The sequence below is a fragment of the Salvelinus alpinus genome, chromosome 4, assembly GCF_045679555.1.
Source record: "Salvelinus alpinus chromosome 4, SLU_Salpinus.1, whole genome shotgun sequence".
In the NCBI taxonomy this organism is placed as follows: Eukaryota; Metazoa; Chordata; class Actinopteri; order Salmoniformes; family Salmonidae; genus Salvelinus; species Salvelinus alpinus.
In genome coordinates, this window is record NC_092089.1 from 34302928 (window position 1) to 34323278 (window position 20351).

At 42.7% G+C, this 20351-nt stretch overlaps 1 protein-coding gene across 1 annotated transcript in view; it reads left to right on the forward strand.

Moving 5' to 3' along the window:
• gsk3ab (glycogen synthase kinase 3 alpha b) overlaps positions 1-18429 on the forward strand; it is a 25690-nt gene extending 7261 nt beyond the window's left edge. The window contains exons 3-11 of the mRNA XM_071396744.1: positions 1084-1271; positions 7159-7242; positions 7382-7492; positions 11867-11997; positions 12234-12438; positions 14956-15051; positions 15207-15393; positions 15602-15679; positions 15892-18429. Of these exons, the coding sequence (XP_071252845.1) occupies positions 1084-1271; positions 7159-7242; positions 7382-7492; positions 11867-11997; positions 12234-12438; positions 14956-15051; positions 15207-15393; positions 15602-15679; positions 15892-15956 (1145 nt within the window). The 3' untranslated portion in view covers positions 15957-18429. The remainder of the gene's footprint in view (positions 1-1083; positions 1272-7158; positions 7243-7381; positions 7493-11866; positions 11998-12233; positions 12439-14955; positions 15052-15206; positions 15394-15601; positions 15680-15891) is intronic.
• Positions 18430-20351: the final 1922 nt, after the last annotated feature.

The following is a 20351-nucleotide window of genomic DNA, read 5'->3' on the forward strand; positions in this document are numbered from 1 at the left end:
ACCTCTACTGTAGTGTTCCTCCTCCCTTCACAATCTGTGCTACTGGTGTGTCAGTCAGTTCACCCTCAACCGTTCACACACACACCACGCTGAACTGCACGTCTTACCCGAAGTAGAACTGTCACTCACTGTATGGACTCAGAAAGTCTTCCTTTCCACAAGGTTGCACATCAGACAGACAGTAGGGCTGTGATGATACCAGTATTGTGATATTTTCTTCCCATGTCATCAATGAAAACATGAAGCAGACCACTATTTGGTCTTTTGAAAACTTGCTATATGTAAAATATTGTGCCCTATGGTTTGGAAAATGGATGACAACATGTTAGTTAACAACAGTAGGTATTTTTTCCTAAAGAAGTTAAACCGTGTTGTTTTGTTTCCTTGCTAAGATACTGACTATCGCAGTACTAGTATTGTCCCGGACCTAACAGACAATGGCCCCGTTCAAACACTTTAAAAACCCACCCTCCATTGCTTGTAGACAGTAATTATAGATCTGACATTATGATATTCTGTCGAAGCTATGTTGGAGAGCCCTCACTTTCACCCAACCCACCGTGTTAAATCGCCCATTACCTCAAGAAACAGAGGAAAGCAAGAATGCATTTCTCACTATTGTCAGGGTCCTAGTATTTAAACCGTACTGGCCTGTGTAGTGAGGGGGTGAAGAGGTTAGCAGAGTTCAGAGCTGTGACAGCCAGGCATGCAGCCTCCCCCTGGGGAGCTGGGGAAGGTGAGGCAGGGTGGAGGTGGTTCACTGTAGCTACTACAGCTCATTACCAGCTAGTATTATGTGTCTGTGGGGAGAGGCTTCCGAGGTTACGGACATTTAGAGACGAAGGGAGTGCTGAACATTTGTTGTTTAGTGTTTCCCCTCAGGGGATTGGGGGAAAGGATTAGGTGACCGACACTACGTTTCCTGCCTCTAAACCAGAGTCATGGTCCTCTCAGTGTGTGTGTGTGTGTGTGTGTCCCTGCATCTGGATAACATCTTGTACATCTAAAATACTTGGGACCTTTAGCCCCCTTCCAAATGGTCATGTACCTTAATGTGTTTTGACCTCTGTACCTCTCCCCCAGGAGACAGTGGCAAGGTGACAACTGTGGTGGCCACACCAGGCCAGGGTCCAGACCGCCCACAGGAGGTGTCCTACACAGACATCAAGGTGATCGGGAATGGTTCCTTCGGCGTGGTGTACCAGGCCCGCCTCATTGACAGCCAGGAGATGGTGGCCATCAAGAAGGTTCTGCAGGATAAGAGGTTTAAGGTACAGAGTCTACAGACACACAGCACAACCCACTTCCACTGGCATTCTACGCCAGTGTTGTGGTACTCGAGTCCTGGATTAAAAAATAAATACATGTATACTTGTGACTCGACCATTAATGACTGGGACTCACCTTCCCGTGTATTTGTACTTGGACTGGATAGGCTACTATGATAAGCAGAACATTAGCAGCAACGTGTGTGCAGAGAAGTGAGGGTTCTGTTCTCTTGCTAGCAGTGGGAATGACGCGCCACACTGGCACACGCAGCCTACGTCGGCTGGTGCGCTGTGGCGAAAGCAAACGCTGAGTGTGGGCAGATAGGAAGGCAGGCTTCGCTCACGCACAGCCTCCGATCATAGTGCATTCAGAGAAAGTATTCACACCCCACGTTTTGTTGTGTTACAGCCTGAATTGAAAATTAAATTGAGATGTTTTTGTCACAAGCCTACACACTACCCCATAATGTCAGTGGAATTATGTTTTTCACAATTTTTACAAATGAATTAAAATGTTAAGCTGAAATGTTTTGAGTCAATAAGTATTCAACCCCTTTTGTAATGACAAGCCTAAAGTTCAGATGTAAAAATGTGCTTAAAAACTTCTTATATCGATTCCGTTACCGGGATTGCAGCCATGACAACAGCCAGTGAAAGTGCAGGGCGCCAAATTCAAACAACAGAAATCTCATAATTAAAAGTCCTCAAACATACATGTGTCTTATCATTTTAAAGGTAATCTTGTTGTTAATCCCACCAAAGTGTCAGATTTCAAATATGCTTTTCAGCGAAAGCACTATAAACTATTATGTTAGGTCACCACCAAACCACAATAAGCACAGCCATTTTTCCAGCAAAGGATAGCAGTCACAAAAAAACAGAAATAGAGATAAAATAAATCACTAACCTTTGATGATCTTCGTCAGATGACACTCATAGGACTTCATGTTACACAATACATGCTTGTTTTGTTTGATAAAGTTCATATTTATATAAAAAAATCGGGAGTTTACGTTGGCGCGTTACGTTCACTAGTTCCAAAAACATCAAGTGATTTTGCATAGCCACATCGTTTCAACAGAAATACTCATAATAAATGTAGATGATAATACAAGTTATACACATGGAATTATAGATATACCTCTCCTTAATGCAACCGCTGTGTCAGATTTTTTTTAAACTTTACGGAAAAAGCAAACCATGCAATAATCTGAGACGGCGCACAGAACAATAGCCAAATTAGCCGCCATGTTGGAGTCAACAGAAACCAGAAAATACATGATAAATGTTTCCTTACCTTTGAACTTTATCAGAATGCAGTCCTAGGAATCCCAGGTCCACAATAAATGCTTGATTTGTTCGATGTCCGATATTTATGTCCAATTAGCTACTTTGGTTAGCGCATTTGGTAAACAATTCCAAAGTCACAAAGTGCGTCCACTATAACGTGACGAAATGTCCAAAAGTTCCGTAACAGTCAGTAGAAACATGTCAAACGATGTATTGAATCAATCTTAAGAATGTTGTTAACATACATCTTGAATAACGGTCCAACTGGAAAATTACATTGACTTCAGTTGAACGATGGAACGGAGCTGCCTCCCACGTGAACGCGCGTGGTCACCTCATGGCTTTGGTTACTCATTCCTGTCTCCTTCGGCCCCCCTTCACAGCAGAGTCATCAGACAAAGTTCTATTGACTTTTGACATCTAGTGGAAGCCGAAGGAAGTGAAAACTCATCCATATCTCGCTGTAATTCCAATGAGAGCTTGGTTGAAAAACTACCAGCCTCAGAAAAATTCCAAACAGGAAGTTGCACTTCTCAGGTTTTTGCCTGCCATATGAGTTCTGTTATACTCACAGACATAATTCAAACAGTTTTAGAAACTTCAGAGTGTTTTCTATCCAATACTAATAATAATATGCATATATTAGCAACTATGACTGAGGAGCAGGCCGTTTACTCTGGGCACCTCTGTGCACCTTTCATCCAAGCTACTCAATACTGCCCCTGCAGCCATAAGAAGTTAACAGGTCACAAGTTGCATGGACTCACTTTGTGTGCAATAATAGTGTTTAACATGATTTTTGAATGACTACCTCATCTTTGTACCCCACACTTACAATTATCTGTAAGGTCCCTCAGGCGAGCAGTGAGTATCAAACACAGATTCAACCACAAAGACCAGGGAGGTTTTCCAATGCCTTGGAAAGAAGGGCACCTATTGGTAGATGGGTAATAAATATATATAAAGCGGACATTGAATATCCCTTTGAGCATTGTGAAGTTATTACTTACACTTTAGATGGTGTATCAATACACATTTTTTTTAATGTATGCTTTAAAAAAAATAATGTTTAATTAACTAAATTAATGCTAAAACCCAGTCACTACAAATATACAGACGTCCTTCCTGACTCAGTTGCCGTAGGGGAAGGAAACCACTCAGGGATTTCACCATGAGGCCAATGGTGACTTTATAACAGTTGCGGAGTTGGTTGTGATAAGATAAAACTGAGGATGGATCAACAACATTGTAGTTATAACCTAAAACACAAGGCCAAATCTACACTGGAGTTGCTTACCAAGAAGACAGTGAATGTTCCTGAGCAACCGAGTTAGTTTTGACTTAAATCTACTTGAAAATCTATGACAAGACCTGAAAATGGTTGTCTAACAATCATCAACAACCAATTTGACCGAGCTTGAATAATTTTTTTTACGATTAAGGACCAAATGTTGCACAATCCAGGTGTGGAAAGCTCTTAGTGACTTACCCAGAAAGACTCACAGCTGTAATCGTTGCCAAAGTGCTTATACAAAGTATTGACTCGGGTGTGGTTACTTATGTAAATGAGATATTTCTGTATTTCATTGTCAAAATGTGCCAAAAATATTTGTATACGTGTTTTCATTTTGTCATTATAGGATATTGTGTGTAGATGGGAGAGAAAAAGATTGTTAACCTCTAACGAGCCTCTACCCCGGGTCCGGGATCACCCCCCACCCCCCCACACACTGATTAGCATAGCTAGCATAGCTTCACAAGTAGATAGTAGCATCTAAATATCATTAAATCACAAGTCCAAGACACCAGATGAAAGATACAGATCTTGTGAATAAAGCCACCATTTCAGATTTTTAAAATGTTTTACAGGGAAGACAAAATATGTAAATCTATTAGCTAAACACGTTAGCAAAATACACCACTTTTCTAACTCCATCAGTTTCTTACTACTTCAGGTGCTATCACCAATTCGGCTAAACTAAGATATTGATAGCCACTAACCAAGAAAAAACCTCTTCAGATGACAGTCTGATAACATATTTATGGTATAGGATAGGTTTTGTTAGAAAAAAGTGCATATTTCAGGTAGAAATCACAGTTTACAATTGCACCGACCATCACAAGACGACTAGAATTACTATAGAGAGCAACGTGTATGACCAATTTACTCTTAATAAAACATTTCATAAGAATAGACAAAGCATAGCAATGGAAAGACCCAGATCTTGTGATTCCAGACAATATTTCAGATTTTCTAAGCGTTTTACAGCGAAAACACAATAAATCGATAAGTTAGCATACCACATGTGAAAACGTTACCAGAGCATCGATTCCAGCCAAAGAGCGCTATAACGTAATCACCGCCAAAATATATAAATTTTTTCACTAACCTTCTCAGAATTCTTCCGATGACACTCCTGTAACATCATTTTACAACATACATATACAGTTTGTTCGAAAATGTGCATATTTAGCCATACAAAACCGTGGTTATACAATGAAAATAGTAGCAACTCAAGCCTCAAAATGAGGGACGTCAGCTTTCAGAGTGATCTAGTTTAATCGAAAGCTAATCATATACTTGACTAAAAAATACAGGGTTGACAGGAATCGAAAGACAAATTAGTTCTTAATGCAACCGCTGATTTACATTTTTAAAATTATCCTTACTTTTCAATACAGGGTTCGCCAAGTGACGCGATAACAAACAAAATGGCGAAATATGCGTTTAAAATATTTCGACAGAACAACGATTTATCATATTAAATATTGCTTACTTTGAGCTGTTCTTCCCTCAGATTCTTGGGCAATGTATCCTTTCTATGTTCTAATCTTCTTTTGGTCGATAGATGTCCTCTGTCCTTTGAAATGTCCACTAACATCGACGGAGACCCCGAAACGTGCCCAAAGCTTGAAAGTGCACCACAAAGAAATTCCTCAGAATCGCACTAAACGGATATAAATTGCTATAAAACGGTTCAAATTAACTACATTATGATGTTTTTAACAACTATAACGAGTAAAAACATGACCAGAGAAATATTACTGGCTAAACAACGATTTGGAATGAGGCAAGTCCGATGTCCTTCATGCTTGAGGCGCGCGACGAGAAAGGGAGGTACTTCCACGTTTTCTTGTTTTATAGTGGCTGTGATTGTGCAATCGACTCCATTCAAAACGTGATGACGTACAGACACCCAGAGGAAGACGTAGGCAGTGTCGGTTTCTTCATAGCATTCACAGTCACCTTAAAAACAGACTCCAGATCAGGGGTAAAAATTTCTGAAATCTGACCCCTGTCATGAAAAGTGCTGTAGATATAGTTCTGTACCACTCAGAGACAAAATTCCAACGGCTATAGAAACTAGAAAGTGTTTTCTATCCAATAATAACAATAATATGCATATTGTACGATCAAGAATTTAGCACGAGGCAGTTTAATTTGGAGACCAAAATATGCTAATGCGGAACAGCACCCCCTATAGTTCCAAGAAGTTAATCCATTTTGAATTCAGGCTGTAACACAACAATAAATCAAGGTGTATGTATGTAGGCTGCACATCGCGTAAGTGACTCACTTCCTTGTAACCACCAGTCACCAGCCTACTATTTAGCTTTGCCTGGTTAAGAAACAAACTGCTTTATGAAATTGAAAACAATAGTATTGAGTTTAAAAGGAAAACAAGTCTATTGGCTCTCTCTCCCCTTGAGTATTAAAAAGTAGGCTGTCTTTGAATTTGTCGTCTCGCTCTACCCTCCCAACTTTCCCTAGGCTTCCTCTGGGTTTCACTCTGGAATTAAAAAAATTCACTGGGCAATTTACCAAGAGCCTGTTACAATTATTGGAAATAGTAATCTTATGGGAGCAAAGACCATTCATCCCTTCAAAACATCATTGAACATTCTATTAAAATAAAATGTGTGAGCCTGTGTATGAAAGACTTGTTTGTTTTGTGGGCTATTGCATATTGTAGGCAATTATGACCTTTCTGCAACTGGAGGAAAACCTTTGCGTTACTTCAATGCTCACATGAAAATCTTCCCACCAGACTGCCACTAGTTGTTGCTGGGCAGATTTCTTCTACCAAATCCGAGCCAAATCAAGAGGAGCCACTAGCAAAATACGAGCATCGAGCTAGCAAGCCGGCAATACAAGCGAGCAAAAACATTAGTAACCAAAATACCAAATATGTCTAAAGAACCTTTGCTTTCATGTGCACATTAACCAATATCATTAATGTGTTATTTTTTGTTGTTAAATTCCAACCCAGTGACTCAGACTTGAGCACTTGGATCAGGACTCGAGCACGGACTTCACCATTGGTGACTCGAACTCAACTCAACTTAGCCTTAGACTTGTGACTCAAGCACAAGACTCGTTTTAGTGACTCAACTGAAACACTTGTCTACAAACACACACACACACACAGTGCAACTCACTTCCACTGGCAGTCTACAGAAACACACCATTGCCCCTCATCACTCACACACTATCAGGTGTATTTCTGTATGTTCTCTCCCCATAACTCAATGTTACTACTGTTCAATTGATGAATTCTTAAGACCTAAATTACACCCCCTTGCTATTTCTATACTCCAGAACCGAGAACTACAGATCATGAGGAAATTGGACCACTGCAACATTGTCAGGCTACGTTACTTTTTCTACTCCAGTGGGGAGAAGGTATGTACAAGTCTGACTACCAGGTATTGGGAACAACATTTGACATTTTCACGTTTATGCAGCAAAAAGAAAAATCCAGACTTGTGAAAAATTGTATTCAACAACATTGCTCTTCTCTCCTATTGTTTTCCCCTTACAGAAAGATGAGGTGTATCTGAACCTAGTGCTGGACTTTGTCCCAGAGACGGTGTATAGGGTGGCCCGGCACTTCAACAAGGCCAAGACCACCATCCCCATTATATACGTCAAGGTAATGCACTCACTACTTCTATTCCCCTGTTTTTCTCTTATTACTTTCCCTCCCTTTTATCCTCTTTCTCTCTGTCATTGTTTTTTTTCGCTCTCGCTTTTTCTCACTGTCTGTCTGTCTTCTCATCTCTCTGTTGCCCTCTCACCCCTCCCATTGTTCCTCTTTAAGCTCCATACTGCTAGAGGCAGAGTTCTCTATATAAATGAAGTGGTACTAGGCTTTGGCGGTATACCGGGGTATTTGGAAATGGAAGTTTTTCAATAAATGTTCATATTTGTAGCTACTTTTTAAGTAAATACCTGCAGTCAACTTGTGCGATACATTAGGAGATGAAGCGGATTGCGTTCTTCATTTCAGCTGTCACGTTCTTTTTTACGTTATGAAGCTTACCGTAGTTCCCCAGAAAGCCAGTCACGTGTTTTTTTTTTTTTTGTAAATAGCACAACGGGAGAAAGCGGGAGCAAGTGAGTCCAGCTGTTTATTGATAGTCAAGTGTCTCCCCCCCCCCCCCCCCAATAGAGTGATCAGGGACATGCACCTATAGTTTTCCTTCCCAGAAAATACATTAGTTCAGCAGAAATTTGCTTCATTTTCATCAGATGCCACAGAAGTGCAAAGCTATTTGGCTAGCATTGTAAATGAGCTTACAATGAAAAAGCAAGGTATTTCTTGCAAAACCAATGCATGGCTGTCATATTTCTAATGTTTACCATAGAAACAATGTAGCTGGCTACATTTCCTAATGTTTTGCTTGAAGTTAATCTTGCGTTTTACCAGAGAGAAGTAGGCTGGTTACACTGAGGAAAAGTAGCTCACATCAGAGCGTTGTCTGCTGATAGAATGCCCTTAGTGAATTCTCATCCCAGTGGACAAGTGCAACTGAAGCACAACGTTTGTCTGATTCCGAGCAGAAATGACATAGAATTAGTTTACAAATTAGTTTACCCAGCAAGATTTTTTTCCCCTGATTGCGGAATTCTTCATGAACGCGACACCTAAGTTTAACATTCTATCATCTTCTCCAAGTAGAGCAGACAGGCCCGTTGCCCTAGCGACTGCACAACGTGTTCACATGCTGCTCCAGAGCCAGTACTGTTCTTCCTTCAGATAAGCATGCGTCAACTTTGTTTGTACAATGTATTTCGTTCACATTCGCTTGTAAATGTCCGAATTCACCAAAAATTACATTCGGTAGCGCCTACCTAATGTGTAACTTTATGAACCGGATTGTTGGTCTTTGTAATTACTTTATTTTCGTTTGCGCTCGTTAGCATATTTAGGTAGCAGCCTCCATGGAAATTTGCCATTACTTGTACTCATTTTGTTATCCTTCTGGTAATAGATGCCCAACAGGCTTTTTTGTGTTTTGTGGCTCCCCCTTGTGTACTAAACAGGTAATACTGTAAATCCCGCCATGAGAGAAGGACAGTATGATGTAAAAGTCTGGGTACCGCCCAACCCTAAATGGTACTGTATTTGAATAGAGGACTCTTCCCCCCCCCCCCCCCCCCCAAGGATCTGATGAGAAGAAAACACATTGATGTTATGTTCTCTCTGCTCTGCCTCTTCACTGACCTCCGGTAGTCTTTCTGTATGTCACCTCTCTTTTCCAAATCCTTCATTCTCTTCTTTTCCTACATCAGATCCCCTCTTTTCTTACATCAGATCCCTTCTTCTTTTCCTACATCAGATTTTTTGGGGACAATACTACTTCCGTGTTTTAGAATTGGAAAAATTAGAGAGAAACCAACTTTCTCTGTTTGCAGTATGCTTGGTTGTCTGTTTAAAGGGCACTTACGTTGTCTGTTAGCTTTGTGTGTGTGTACTATGCCCCGTTGCAGCAGAGAGGACTATCTGTGTCTCATGACCCATTTGCCTCAGCCCACCCTGCTGCTCTCTCCTGTGGTGTGGAGATGCATACTGATCATACACACACAATGCCCTCACTCAGCCTCTCTACACTCTCCTCTCCACCTCTCCCTGTGCTCCTCTCATCCCTCCCTACTCTTTATCCACATCTCTTCCTTCCCTTACACTCCCTCTCTCCTTGTTCCCTTCTTCCTTCACTACTCTTCAGCCCCTTTCTCTCTCCAATTAAATTCAAATGGTCTTTATTGGCATGGGGAAACATTTACATTCCCAAAGCAAGTTAAGTAAACAGAAGTGAGAAGACAAAAGGTAAGGTAACTGAGCTAAACGACTATCGCCCCATAGCACTCACTTCCGTCTTCATAAAGTGCTTTGAGAGACTAGTCAAGGATCATATCACCTCCACCCTACCTGACACCCTAGACCCACTCCAATTTGCTTACCGCCCCAATAGGTCCACAGACGACGCAATTGCAATCACACTGCCCTAACCCATCTGGACAAGAGGAATACCTATGTAAGAATGCTGTTCATCGACTACAGCTCAGCATTTAACACCATAGTAACCTCCGAACTTGTCATTAAGCTCGAGGCCCTGGGTCTTGACCCCGCCCTGTGCAACTGGGTCCTGGTCTTTCTGACGGGACGCCCCCAGGTGGTGAGGGTAGGAAACTTCTCCACCCCGCTGATCCTCAACACTGGGACTCCACAAGGGTGCGTTTTCAGCCCTCTCCTGTACTCCCTGTTCACCCATGACTGTGTGGCCATGCACACCTCCAACTCGATCCCCAAGTTTGCAGACGACACTACAGTGGTAGACTTGATTACCAACAACGACGAGGTGGCCTACAGGGAGGAGGTGAGGGCCCTCGGAGTGTGGTGTCAGGAAAATAACCTCACACTCAACGTCAACAAAACAAAGGAGATGATCGTGGACTTCAGGGAACAGCAGAGGGAGCACCCCCCTATCCACATCGACAGGACAGTAGTGGAGAAGGTAGAAAGTTTTAAGTTCCTCGGCGTACACATCACGGACAAACTGAAATGGTCCACCCACAAAGACAGCGTGTTGAAGAAGTCACAACAGCGCCTCTTCAACCTCAAGAGGCTGAAGAAATTTGACTTGTCACCAAAAACACTCAAACTTTAACAGATGCACAATCAAGAGCATCCTGTCGGGCTGCATCACCGCCTGGTACGGCAACTGCTCCGCCCACAACTGTAAGGCTCTCCAGAGGGTAGTGAGGTCTGCACAATGCATCACCGGGGGTAACCTGCCCTCCATGACACCTACAGCACTCAATGTCACAGGAAGGCCAAAAAGATCATCAAGGACAACAACCACCCGATCCACTGCCTATTCACCCCGCTATCATCCAGAAGGCGAGGTCAGTACAGGTGCATCAAAGCTGGGACCGAGAGACTGAAAAACAGCTTTTATCTCAAGGCCATCAGACTGTTAAACAGCCACCACTAACATTGAGTGGCTGCTGCCAACATACTGACTCAAATCTCTAGCCACTTAATAATAAAAAATTGGATGTAATAAATGTATCACTAGTCACTTTAAACAATGCCACTTTATATAATGTTTACATACCGTACATTACTCATCTCATATGTATATGCTGTACACTATACCATCTACTGCATCTTGCCTATGCCGTTAGCCATCACTCATCCATATATTTATATGTACATATTCTTATTCATTCTTTTACACTTGTGTGTATAAAGTAGTTGTTGTGAAATTGTTAGATTATTACTGCACTGTCAGAACTAGAAGCACAAGCATTTCGCTACACTTCCGTTAACATCTGCTAACTATGTGTATGTGACCAATAAAATTCAATTTGACAACAATATCAACAAACTATTAGAATTGAACAGTAAATATTGCATGTTTAAAGGTAAAAAAAAAAAAGGTTTCTCTAACACTTCTCGACCCCCCCCCCCACATGCTCTTTCTGTGGTGTGCAATTAAGCTCGTTTCCCTCTAAATCTGCCCCTCTGCAACAGCCGGGCAACCGCGTCCCCCTCTCAACACCAGTCCGTCTACCCCCTGCACCCTGTGTGCCCAATAACACAGCTAACGACCCAACAGAGACCCCAACACACGCACACTCAGACAGCCAGAAACCCTTACACACATACACAGTCACATTTTCTGCTATGCTAGCTCTAAGCTTTGCAATGGGAGCATTGTACTGGCATGTCTAGAGCAGAGAACCCACAAGTTGTTGCAATGTGTTTGAGTAAGTTGCATACATCCAGAATGTTTGACTGTTCTGAGTGCAGTGAAGTTGGTGACCAACAGTAGCTGTCTGGACACTTGGCATGACTGTAGTAGTAATGGAGAGGATTATCATGATCAGTGCTGTTACTGTCTGCTGTGCTGCTGTGTGTGCTTATTTCTTATAGAATTTTTTTTTAACCATACTTTCCACACCTGAAGTGTGTGTGTGTGTATATGTTAACATCATGTGTCCTGTGTTTTCCCTCCAGGTGTACATGTACCAGCTGTTCCGCAGCCTGGCCTATATCCATTCCCAGGGCGTATGTCACAGAGACATCAAACCCCAGAACCTGCTGGTGGACCCCGAGACAGCCATCCTCAAACTCTGTGACTTCGGCAGGTTAGTCTGTCTGTCAGTGAGCACCTCTGGCCATCTCTGAATGTCTCTACCTGTGTCTGTGTTTCTTAGGCTGCGTTTACACAGGCAGCCCAATTCTTCTGATCTTTTTTCCACTAATTGGTCATAAAAAGATTCAGTATTGGGCTGCCTGTGTAAATACCACCTTACTGCTCAGTCTGTCTAAATCGATCTCTGTTTCAATGTCTTGACCACCTCTTTCCCCCTCTTGTCACCAGTGCTAAGCAGCTTGTTCGCGGGGAGCCCAATGTGTCCTATATCTGCTCGCGGTACTACCGTGCCCCCGAGCTCATCTTTGGCGCCACGGACTACACGTCCAACATTGACATCTGGTCAGCGGGCTGCGTGCTGGCCGAACTGCTGCTGGGACAGCCCATCTTCCCCGGGGACAGCGGAGTGGACCAACTGGTAGAGATCATCAAGGTAGAGAAGAGGGGAGCGGGGAGGACACCAAACTGTAGGGGTGGGAGATGGAAAGAAGAGGGAGTGTAGGTCTATGTTGGCGGTAGGAGCGTAGTTCTATGTTGGCGGTAAGAGCGTAGGTCTACAGTGGCTTGCGAAAGTATTCACCCCCTTGACATTTTTCCTATTTTGTTGCCTTACAACCTGGAATTAAAATGGACTTTTGGGGAGGGGGGGTTGTATCATTTGATTTACACAACATGCCTACCACTTTGAAGATGCAAAAGATTTTTTGTGAAACAAACAAGAAATAATACCAAATAATAACTAACTTGAGGGTGCATGACTATTAACCCCCCCCCCCCCCCCCAAAGTCAATACTTTGTAGAGCCATCTTTTGCAACAATTACAGCTGCAAGTCTCTTGGGGTATGTTTCTATAAGCTTGGCACATCTAGCCACTGGGATTTCTACCCATTCTTCAAGGCAAAACTGCTCCTTCAAGTTGGATGGGTTCCGCTGCTGTCCAGCAATCCTTAAGTTATACCACAGGTTCTCAATTGGGTCTGGGCTTTAACTAGGCCATTCCAATACATTTTAAATGTTTCCCCTTAAACCACTCAAGTGTTGCTTAGCAGTATGCTTAGGGTCATTGTCCTGCTGGAAGGTGAACCTCCGTTCCAGTCTCAAATATCTGGAAGACTGAAACATGTTTTCCCCAAGAATTTCCCTGTATTTAGCGCCATCCATCATTCCTTCAATTCTGATCAGTTTCCCAGTCCCTGCCGATGGAAAAAATCCCCACAGCATGATGCTGCCACCACCATGCTTCGCTGGGGTGATGATGTTCTCGCGGTGAAGAGAGGTGTTGGGTTTGCCCCAGACATAGCGTTTTCCTTGATAGCCAAAACCTCAATTTTAGTCTCATCTGACCAGAGTATCTTCTTCCATATGTTTGGGGAGTCTCCCACATGCCTTTTGGCAAACACCAAATGTGCTTGCTTATTTTTTTCTTTAAGCAATGGCTTTTTTCTGGCTACTCTTCCGTAAAGCCCAGCTCTGTGGAGTGTACGTCTTACACGGAACCCAAACCGGCTGTGCGCATGCGCCATCGTGCATACATTTATTTTGTCCCCCTACACAACGCGATCATGACACATAGGTAAAAATATCAAAACAAACTCTGAACCAATTACATTAATTTGGGGACAGGTCGAAAAGCATTAAACATGTATGGCAATTTAGCTAGTTAGCTTGCACTTGCTAGATAATTTGTCCTATTTAGCTAGCTTGCTGTTGCTAGTCAATTTGTCCTGGGATATAAACATTGAGTTGTTATTTTACCTGAAATGCACAAGGTCCTCTACTCCGACAATTAATCCACACATAAAACGACCAACCGAATCGTTTCTAGTCATCTCTCCTTCCAGGTTTTTTCATCTTTGAACTTATATGGTGATTGGCATCTACACTTTTACCACGACAACCGGCAAAACATTTCGTCTTTTAATCACCCACGTGGGTATAACCAATGAGGAGATGGCACGTGGGTACCTGCTTCTATAAACCAATGAGGAGACGGGAGAGGCAGGACTTGTAGCGCGATCTGCGTCAGAAATAGGAGTTCTATTTTAGCCCTTGGTATCGCAGATGCTCGTTGGCGCGCGCAATAATTAAATAACATGGATTTCTAAATGTACTTTGCGCACGTGACGTGTCCGGTCTGGTCAGCATGTTAGTGGTCCTATGGACAGATACTCCAATCTCCTCTGTGGAACTTTGCAGCTCCTTCAGGGTTACCTTTGGTCTCTTTGTTGCCTCTCTGATAATGCCCTCCTTGCCTGGTCTGTGAGTTTTGGTCGGCGGCCCGCTCTTGGCAGGTTTGTTGTGGTGCCATATTCTTTGCATTTTTTAATAATGGATTTAATGGTGCTCCGTGGGATGTTGAAAGTTTCAGATTTTTTTATAACCCAACCCTGATCTGTACTTCTCCACAACTTTGTCCCTGATCATTTTGTAGAGCTCCTTGGTCTTCATGGTGCAGCTTGCTTAGTGGTGTTGTAGACTCTGGGGCCTTTCAGAACAGGTGTGTGTGTGTATATACTGAGATCATGCGACACTTAAATAAAAGTCCACCTGTGTGCAATCTAAGTAATTATGTCACTTCTGAAGGTAATTGGTTGCACCAGATCTTATTTAGGGGCTTCATAGCAAAGGGGGTGAATACATATGCACTCACCACTCTTCAGTTTAAAATATTTAGAAACAATTTATTTTTTTTTATTTTTTTTACTTCACCAATTTGGACTATTTTGTGTATGTCATTACATGAAATCCAAATAAAAATCTCTTTTAAATTACAGGTTGTAATGCAACAAAATAGGACAAATGCCAAGGTGGGGTGAATACTTTTGCAAGGCACTGTATGTTGGTGGCAGCGATAGGAGCGTAGATCTATGGTGGCGGTAGGCGCGTAGGTCTATGTTGGCGTAGGAGTGATCATTCTTGGAGAAACTTCATGCATCTTTCACTCTTCCAGGTTTTGGGGACTCCGACGAGAGAGCAGATCCGAGAGATGAACCCCAACTACACAGAGTTCAAATTCCCCCAGATCAAAGCACACCCCTGGACAAAGGTACTCTCTGCCCTCAGTTCTATTTAAATAGCCTTAACACCATTGTCTTCCATTGGGATCCATATTAGAGAGAGAACATTTTGAAATGGAACAGATACGACATCCTAAATGAGTCAAACAAGATGCCCTTTTTTTTTTTTTTTTTCTCCTGTCAGGTTTTTAAGCCGCGTACCCCCCCAGAGGCCATCTCCCTGTGTTCCCGTCTGTTAGAGTACACCCCTGTGACCAGGCTGTCCCCCCTGGAGGCCTGCGCCCACGCCTTCTTCGAAGAGCTGCGCCAGCCCACTGCCCGTCTGCCCAGCGGACGAGAACTTCCCCTTCTCTTCAACTTCAGCCCTGTCGGTGAGTCCACACCCCTCCCCCCTCCTCTGTTTGGCCCTCCCTCAGTCAGTAGCCATGCCCTCCTCTGTTTGGCCCTCCCTCGGTCAGTAGCCATGCCCTCCTCCCTTTTGCCCCAAGCTTCTCTAATCCCCTCAGTTTTCCAGAGTAAGTTTGAAGCGTGTATGTTGAGTATCCTGTGTGTGTAGTATGAACCTCCTCTCTCTCTCAGAGCTGTCTATCCAGCCCCAGTTGAACTCCACACTCATTCCTCCTCACGCTCGCGCACAGACATCACCTGCCTCACACGGTATGTACAGCACAGCCTACCCGACACATGCTTATTACATGTTCAATACATGCTTATTAGATGACTACATATTTACAAGACTAGGATAGGGGATATAGCTTCAAATAAAAAAATAAAAAATTTAACAGCCATTTTAAACCCAACATATTAAAAGCATTGACCTGATGGTGAACTGAAGTGTTTATCTGATGTCCTGTCTCTCTCTCCACCAGATGGCAGTGTGTCGGACAGTACCGCCCAGCCCAGCTCAGTACCTGGATCCATCAACAGCACCTGAACCCGTCCCCCATTTCACCCAGTGTTTCCCCTTTTCCTCTCAACCCCATCCCTCTCTTCCTACTCTTCCACCCCCTCTTAGCTCCAAACTTCAAAAGACAACTATACACACACACATACAAACAAAAATACTACAATATCATCTATTATCCCTTGAATATTCCCATTTATAGATGTAAAAAAATATCTGTTGGTGGCAGTAGTCCAGTGACTGTTGGGTTGTAGAAGATGGGTGAATCTGACGAAAGCTATTCTGTATTATAATCTCTGCTAATCAAATTTTATCCCTTAAAAAAAACGTATTTATTTGAAAGTGCATTTTGTTTTAGTGATGTATGCGTCGAAACTGAGGCCTGTTTCAGTTCAGACAGTTTAGGACAATCTTCCGTTGAGGTTAAAAACGAAACGGTCACGTGGTCAGAGGACAGATCAGTCCCTGCAGCCAATGGGAAAACTCTGGGGAATGTAGGTGTTCATCTGCCAAGACATTACTCCCAAACCAAGTCCAAAGTGTTCATTAGTTCTGAAAATTGAAGAACTGTGTTTTTATTTATTTTATTAAATTGGATACCAAACAGCAGCAAATTGAACTGGCATTTTAAATTCGATTTTTTAAGAAGCTTTTATCACACAGGTGATTCAAAAATAATCCAAAGGCGGAAACCGCTAGCTGTTTTATTAAACTGTTTCTAAGAAGAAACATCGAAGTGAAAGTCTTAATGTCTTTTATTTGAATAAGAGGGACCTTTTTAAAAGAATGGAATGTACATATTCAGTTTCTATAAGCTCTTGTCCCAGTCAGTTTAGCTGGAGACATGTGTAGGTGAGAAGTAAGCTTTGCACATCTCTAAAGGGGAGTAGAGCGGAACCGTAGGGGCCCGCTGCACCTCTTGTGCAGTGGAGATATGCAACCTGTGTATAGGGAGGGGTAGGGCTCCTCCAGTCACACCTGTACACCAATGGCCATATAGCCGTACTTGAACCAAAGCTCTGTCACATCAGCTTTGAAAGTACTTGGCACTTTCACGCCTCCCTTTCGCTCATTTTTCCTCAATTCAGTCTAGATGCACAATTACACTGCATGTAGGGGAGGTCTTAAGTGTAAGTGTGCTTGTGTGTGAATTAGTTTTTTTTGTGTTTGACCATCTTCCATCTCCAAATCAACCCACTGTAGCACTCTTGTTTTTGTAAGTCTAGATTCTAACAGCATCACAGTGATTTATCATCAGTAAAACCTTGTTTTCATCTGGCCCACCAACAGACTTGCATGTTCACCATGCGTTAGAGCAACCACACCTGTTCTCCCTCCCCACTCATCACCACACAACAACGATGGTTTGATCTAAAATACCTGCACCCAAAAAATGTAAATGCCCCAACCACTTCTGGAGCCTTCTGTTCCTCTCCTTCCTCTGCCTCTCCCGCTCTCTCTTTCCCTCTCTTTCTCTCACTGTAAATATCAAGTACCTTTTTGTTTTTTTTGTTATTATATTGTTCTTGTAATTTCATTTTATTTTCTCTAGCAGAGGGGAGCTGGTGTAGCAGCGACCAGGCTCCTCCTCAGTCTGTCTGTAAATACAACTTCATTTCAGTCCCTGGCTCGGGGGGAAAAAACAGAACAAAATGTTTCTCTCGTTTTTATTCTCTCTCCCTCCATTTCTCTCGTTGCCTTTCCCCCATAAATATTATGATCACTTTATTTATTGTATTTTTGGGTTTTTATTTTGTTTCTCTGGGGAGGGTTCGTCGTCGGCCGAAGGGTTTATTTTGTAAGAAGTCATCAATGCCTATGTCATGCAAAATATTCCAACTTCCGAGATTACTGGACTTTGATCCAAACTTGGGAGTGTTTTCCAATAAAGGTCCTGTATTTGCAAGTACACATCCTAGCGAGTAGGTGAAACTATTTTTTTCTTTCTCTTTGATGTGAAGGGATTCTCACATGACTCTGCATCTATGGTAGTCTAGCTGATGTCCCAACAGTATAAATGGCTGATCCTATGTGGGGTTATTGGTGATATTGCTGTATATGGGTGGGTTTGAATGAAGGGATGGGTGGGGAGGGTGGTGTAATATGTCCCAAGACGTGTCCCTTCTCCCGTGTCCCATGTGTAATGGGTTTAACCTGTTACTTCTGTCTGTGATTACATGAATGAGTGATTGAATTTAATGAATGGATGAACAAACTGACAAATCTTACAAAAGTGTGAGTTGGGAGACCGTGGATACAGTTTTTAAATCTTAGCTCTTCATTTTAGGAAAACATAACAATGTTATTTTTGTGTTTTATTTTCCTGGCACAAGTTGGTTTTAATTTGTTGTGATCCTGATCTTTATGGCCCTGCACAAGGGTCATACCACATCACTGGTGGGAATGGAACGGTTTTGAAGTGGATGCGAGAGAGGGGGGGACGGAGAGAGACTGTTTTTGTTTGTTGGTATAAATCAACTCATGAATAAAGTGATGAAACTGCCCTGGTCTCATGTTATAAAGAATGGAAGTGTGCAATCACATCATCAATTTATGTAGTGTCAGGTGTGAATAGCACTAAAACAATCTGCATTTATTGACCAGCATACTTGGCTGTTTTGGCTGCTAGCTGCAGACAGACATCTCATTTATGATTAACTTAATGAGGAACATTAAAACTTGGGTGTGTTTATACTACACAGGCCGTAAGTTAAATGACACACCAATAAGTAGTAATGGCATTTGTTTAATGCTAATGAAGTCTGAATGGTAGTAATAAGGCAGCTGACGGCAGAGCAGGGGCCAGAATGCCATAAGGCACTTAGGTTTTTAGTGTTTCCACAGCTGATTCATCTGTGAGGCCAATGAGCCATCCATCAGGAGGGGTGGAGCTGACTGATTCATTTCTCACTCTCTTCGCCACTGGCAATGCCAATGCAATCTGCCTGTCACTCATGACACCATGCTTTATGGTTCTGAGCTTGAGACTGTCACCATGGGGGGGCCCACCAATGTGAGTAGCTTCCTTTAAGCCCACTAATCTGAAAGGAAACTACTGAGGAAAGCACTAGGGTCAATTAAGTCCACTAGAAAGAGCATTTTAATCAAATGGAAACAAATAGTCACTTCAACAAATGTCATGTAGAGTTTGACCACAATTTTGACCCCATTGACCACAATTTGAAATGTAGTAGTATCTGACATTTACTACTCGATCAAAGCAATATTGCATGAGAGACCGCAGTATATCATGAACGTTGGCACAGCTAGGATCATGGAGGAAAATCTAATGAAAGGCCACTCAAATGGCTCAGAAGGATGAAATTAAAATAGTTATTGGAACCACACAAATGTCAGTGAAATGATACCTTGCTTCATGAAATGTTATGCCTCTTTAGTTAATGAAATGACAGCTGGGAGAGCCAAAGGGAGGGTGGTGGCCAGGTGTCATTGGCTCATGAATAGGTGGGCATCATAGGCAGATTAATAGGCAGGCAGATCATAATATTCTTAATAGTTGAATCTTCACATTTGATGGTGTTGTCATATGATGGATCCCCCTTACTGTTTCTGATTTTAAGAGCCCAGTTGATATCTGGTGAGACTTGATATGTCACAGATATAATACCCTTGAACTATTCCATTACTATTCTAGAGCTTGTAGATCAGTACACACTTCAAACCTGTCTTTCCCGTGGACCGGTCTCAGAGGGGTTCTAAGTTCTAACTTTTCCATCCAACATGATTTAACCTCAACTGCCAAGGAGGGCATGATTTCATTTTGCCACCAGGTGTTTCTGAACCTTTTGGCTGCATCTGTTTTTTCTATATTCAACAGAAAATATGGATGGGATCCTACAGAACCTTTGCCTCCCGGTGCTTTCGAGAAATCTAGTGAACATTTTAGTTTAAATCTGCCCCTCAGGTCCAGGCGGCAGCACTACTGAATTAACAGGAAGAAGCCTTGTCTGACCCGCTTAGCTCCATCAGCTCCACAGCAGTAGCTCAGTGAGACAGGAAGTGTCTCTAGAAACAGGAGAGAGAATGAGGAGGACAGACGAAGTGCAGCAGTAAACAGGGGCTCTCCAGTATATGAACCACATCCCTCAATGCAGAACATGTCTAAGTTGTTTCCACTCGTCATACAATGCGTCAACGTTGAATAATGTTATTCTGCGGCATGTCAAGCAGCTTGCACAGTTTCCGTGGAGATTGAGTGGCCCCTAGCTGGCCCTCCCGTGGCTGTGTGCCCGGCCGCCTCTTTAATACCATTTGGTGTCGGGTTAAATGCTCTGAAGGAACCGGTCGTCCTCCCGAACAGCCCGGGGGAGAGAAGAAATGCGGTGGGACAGTCCATACTTTCTACCAACTACTGGATACAATGCTTGACGGGGCAGAATAATGGTGCTTCAGCAGCATGTTGAG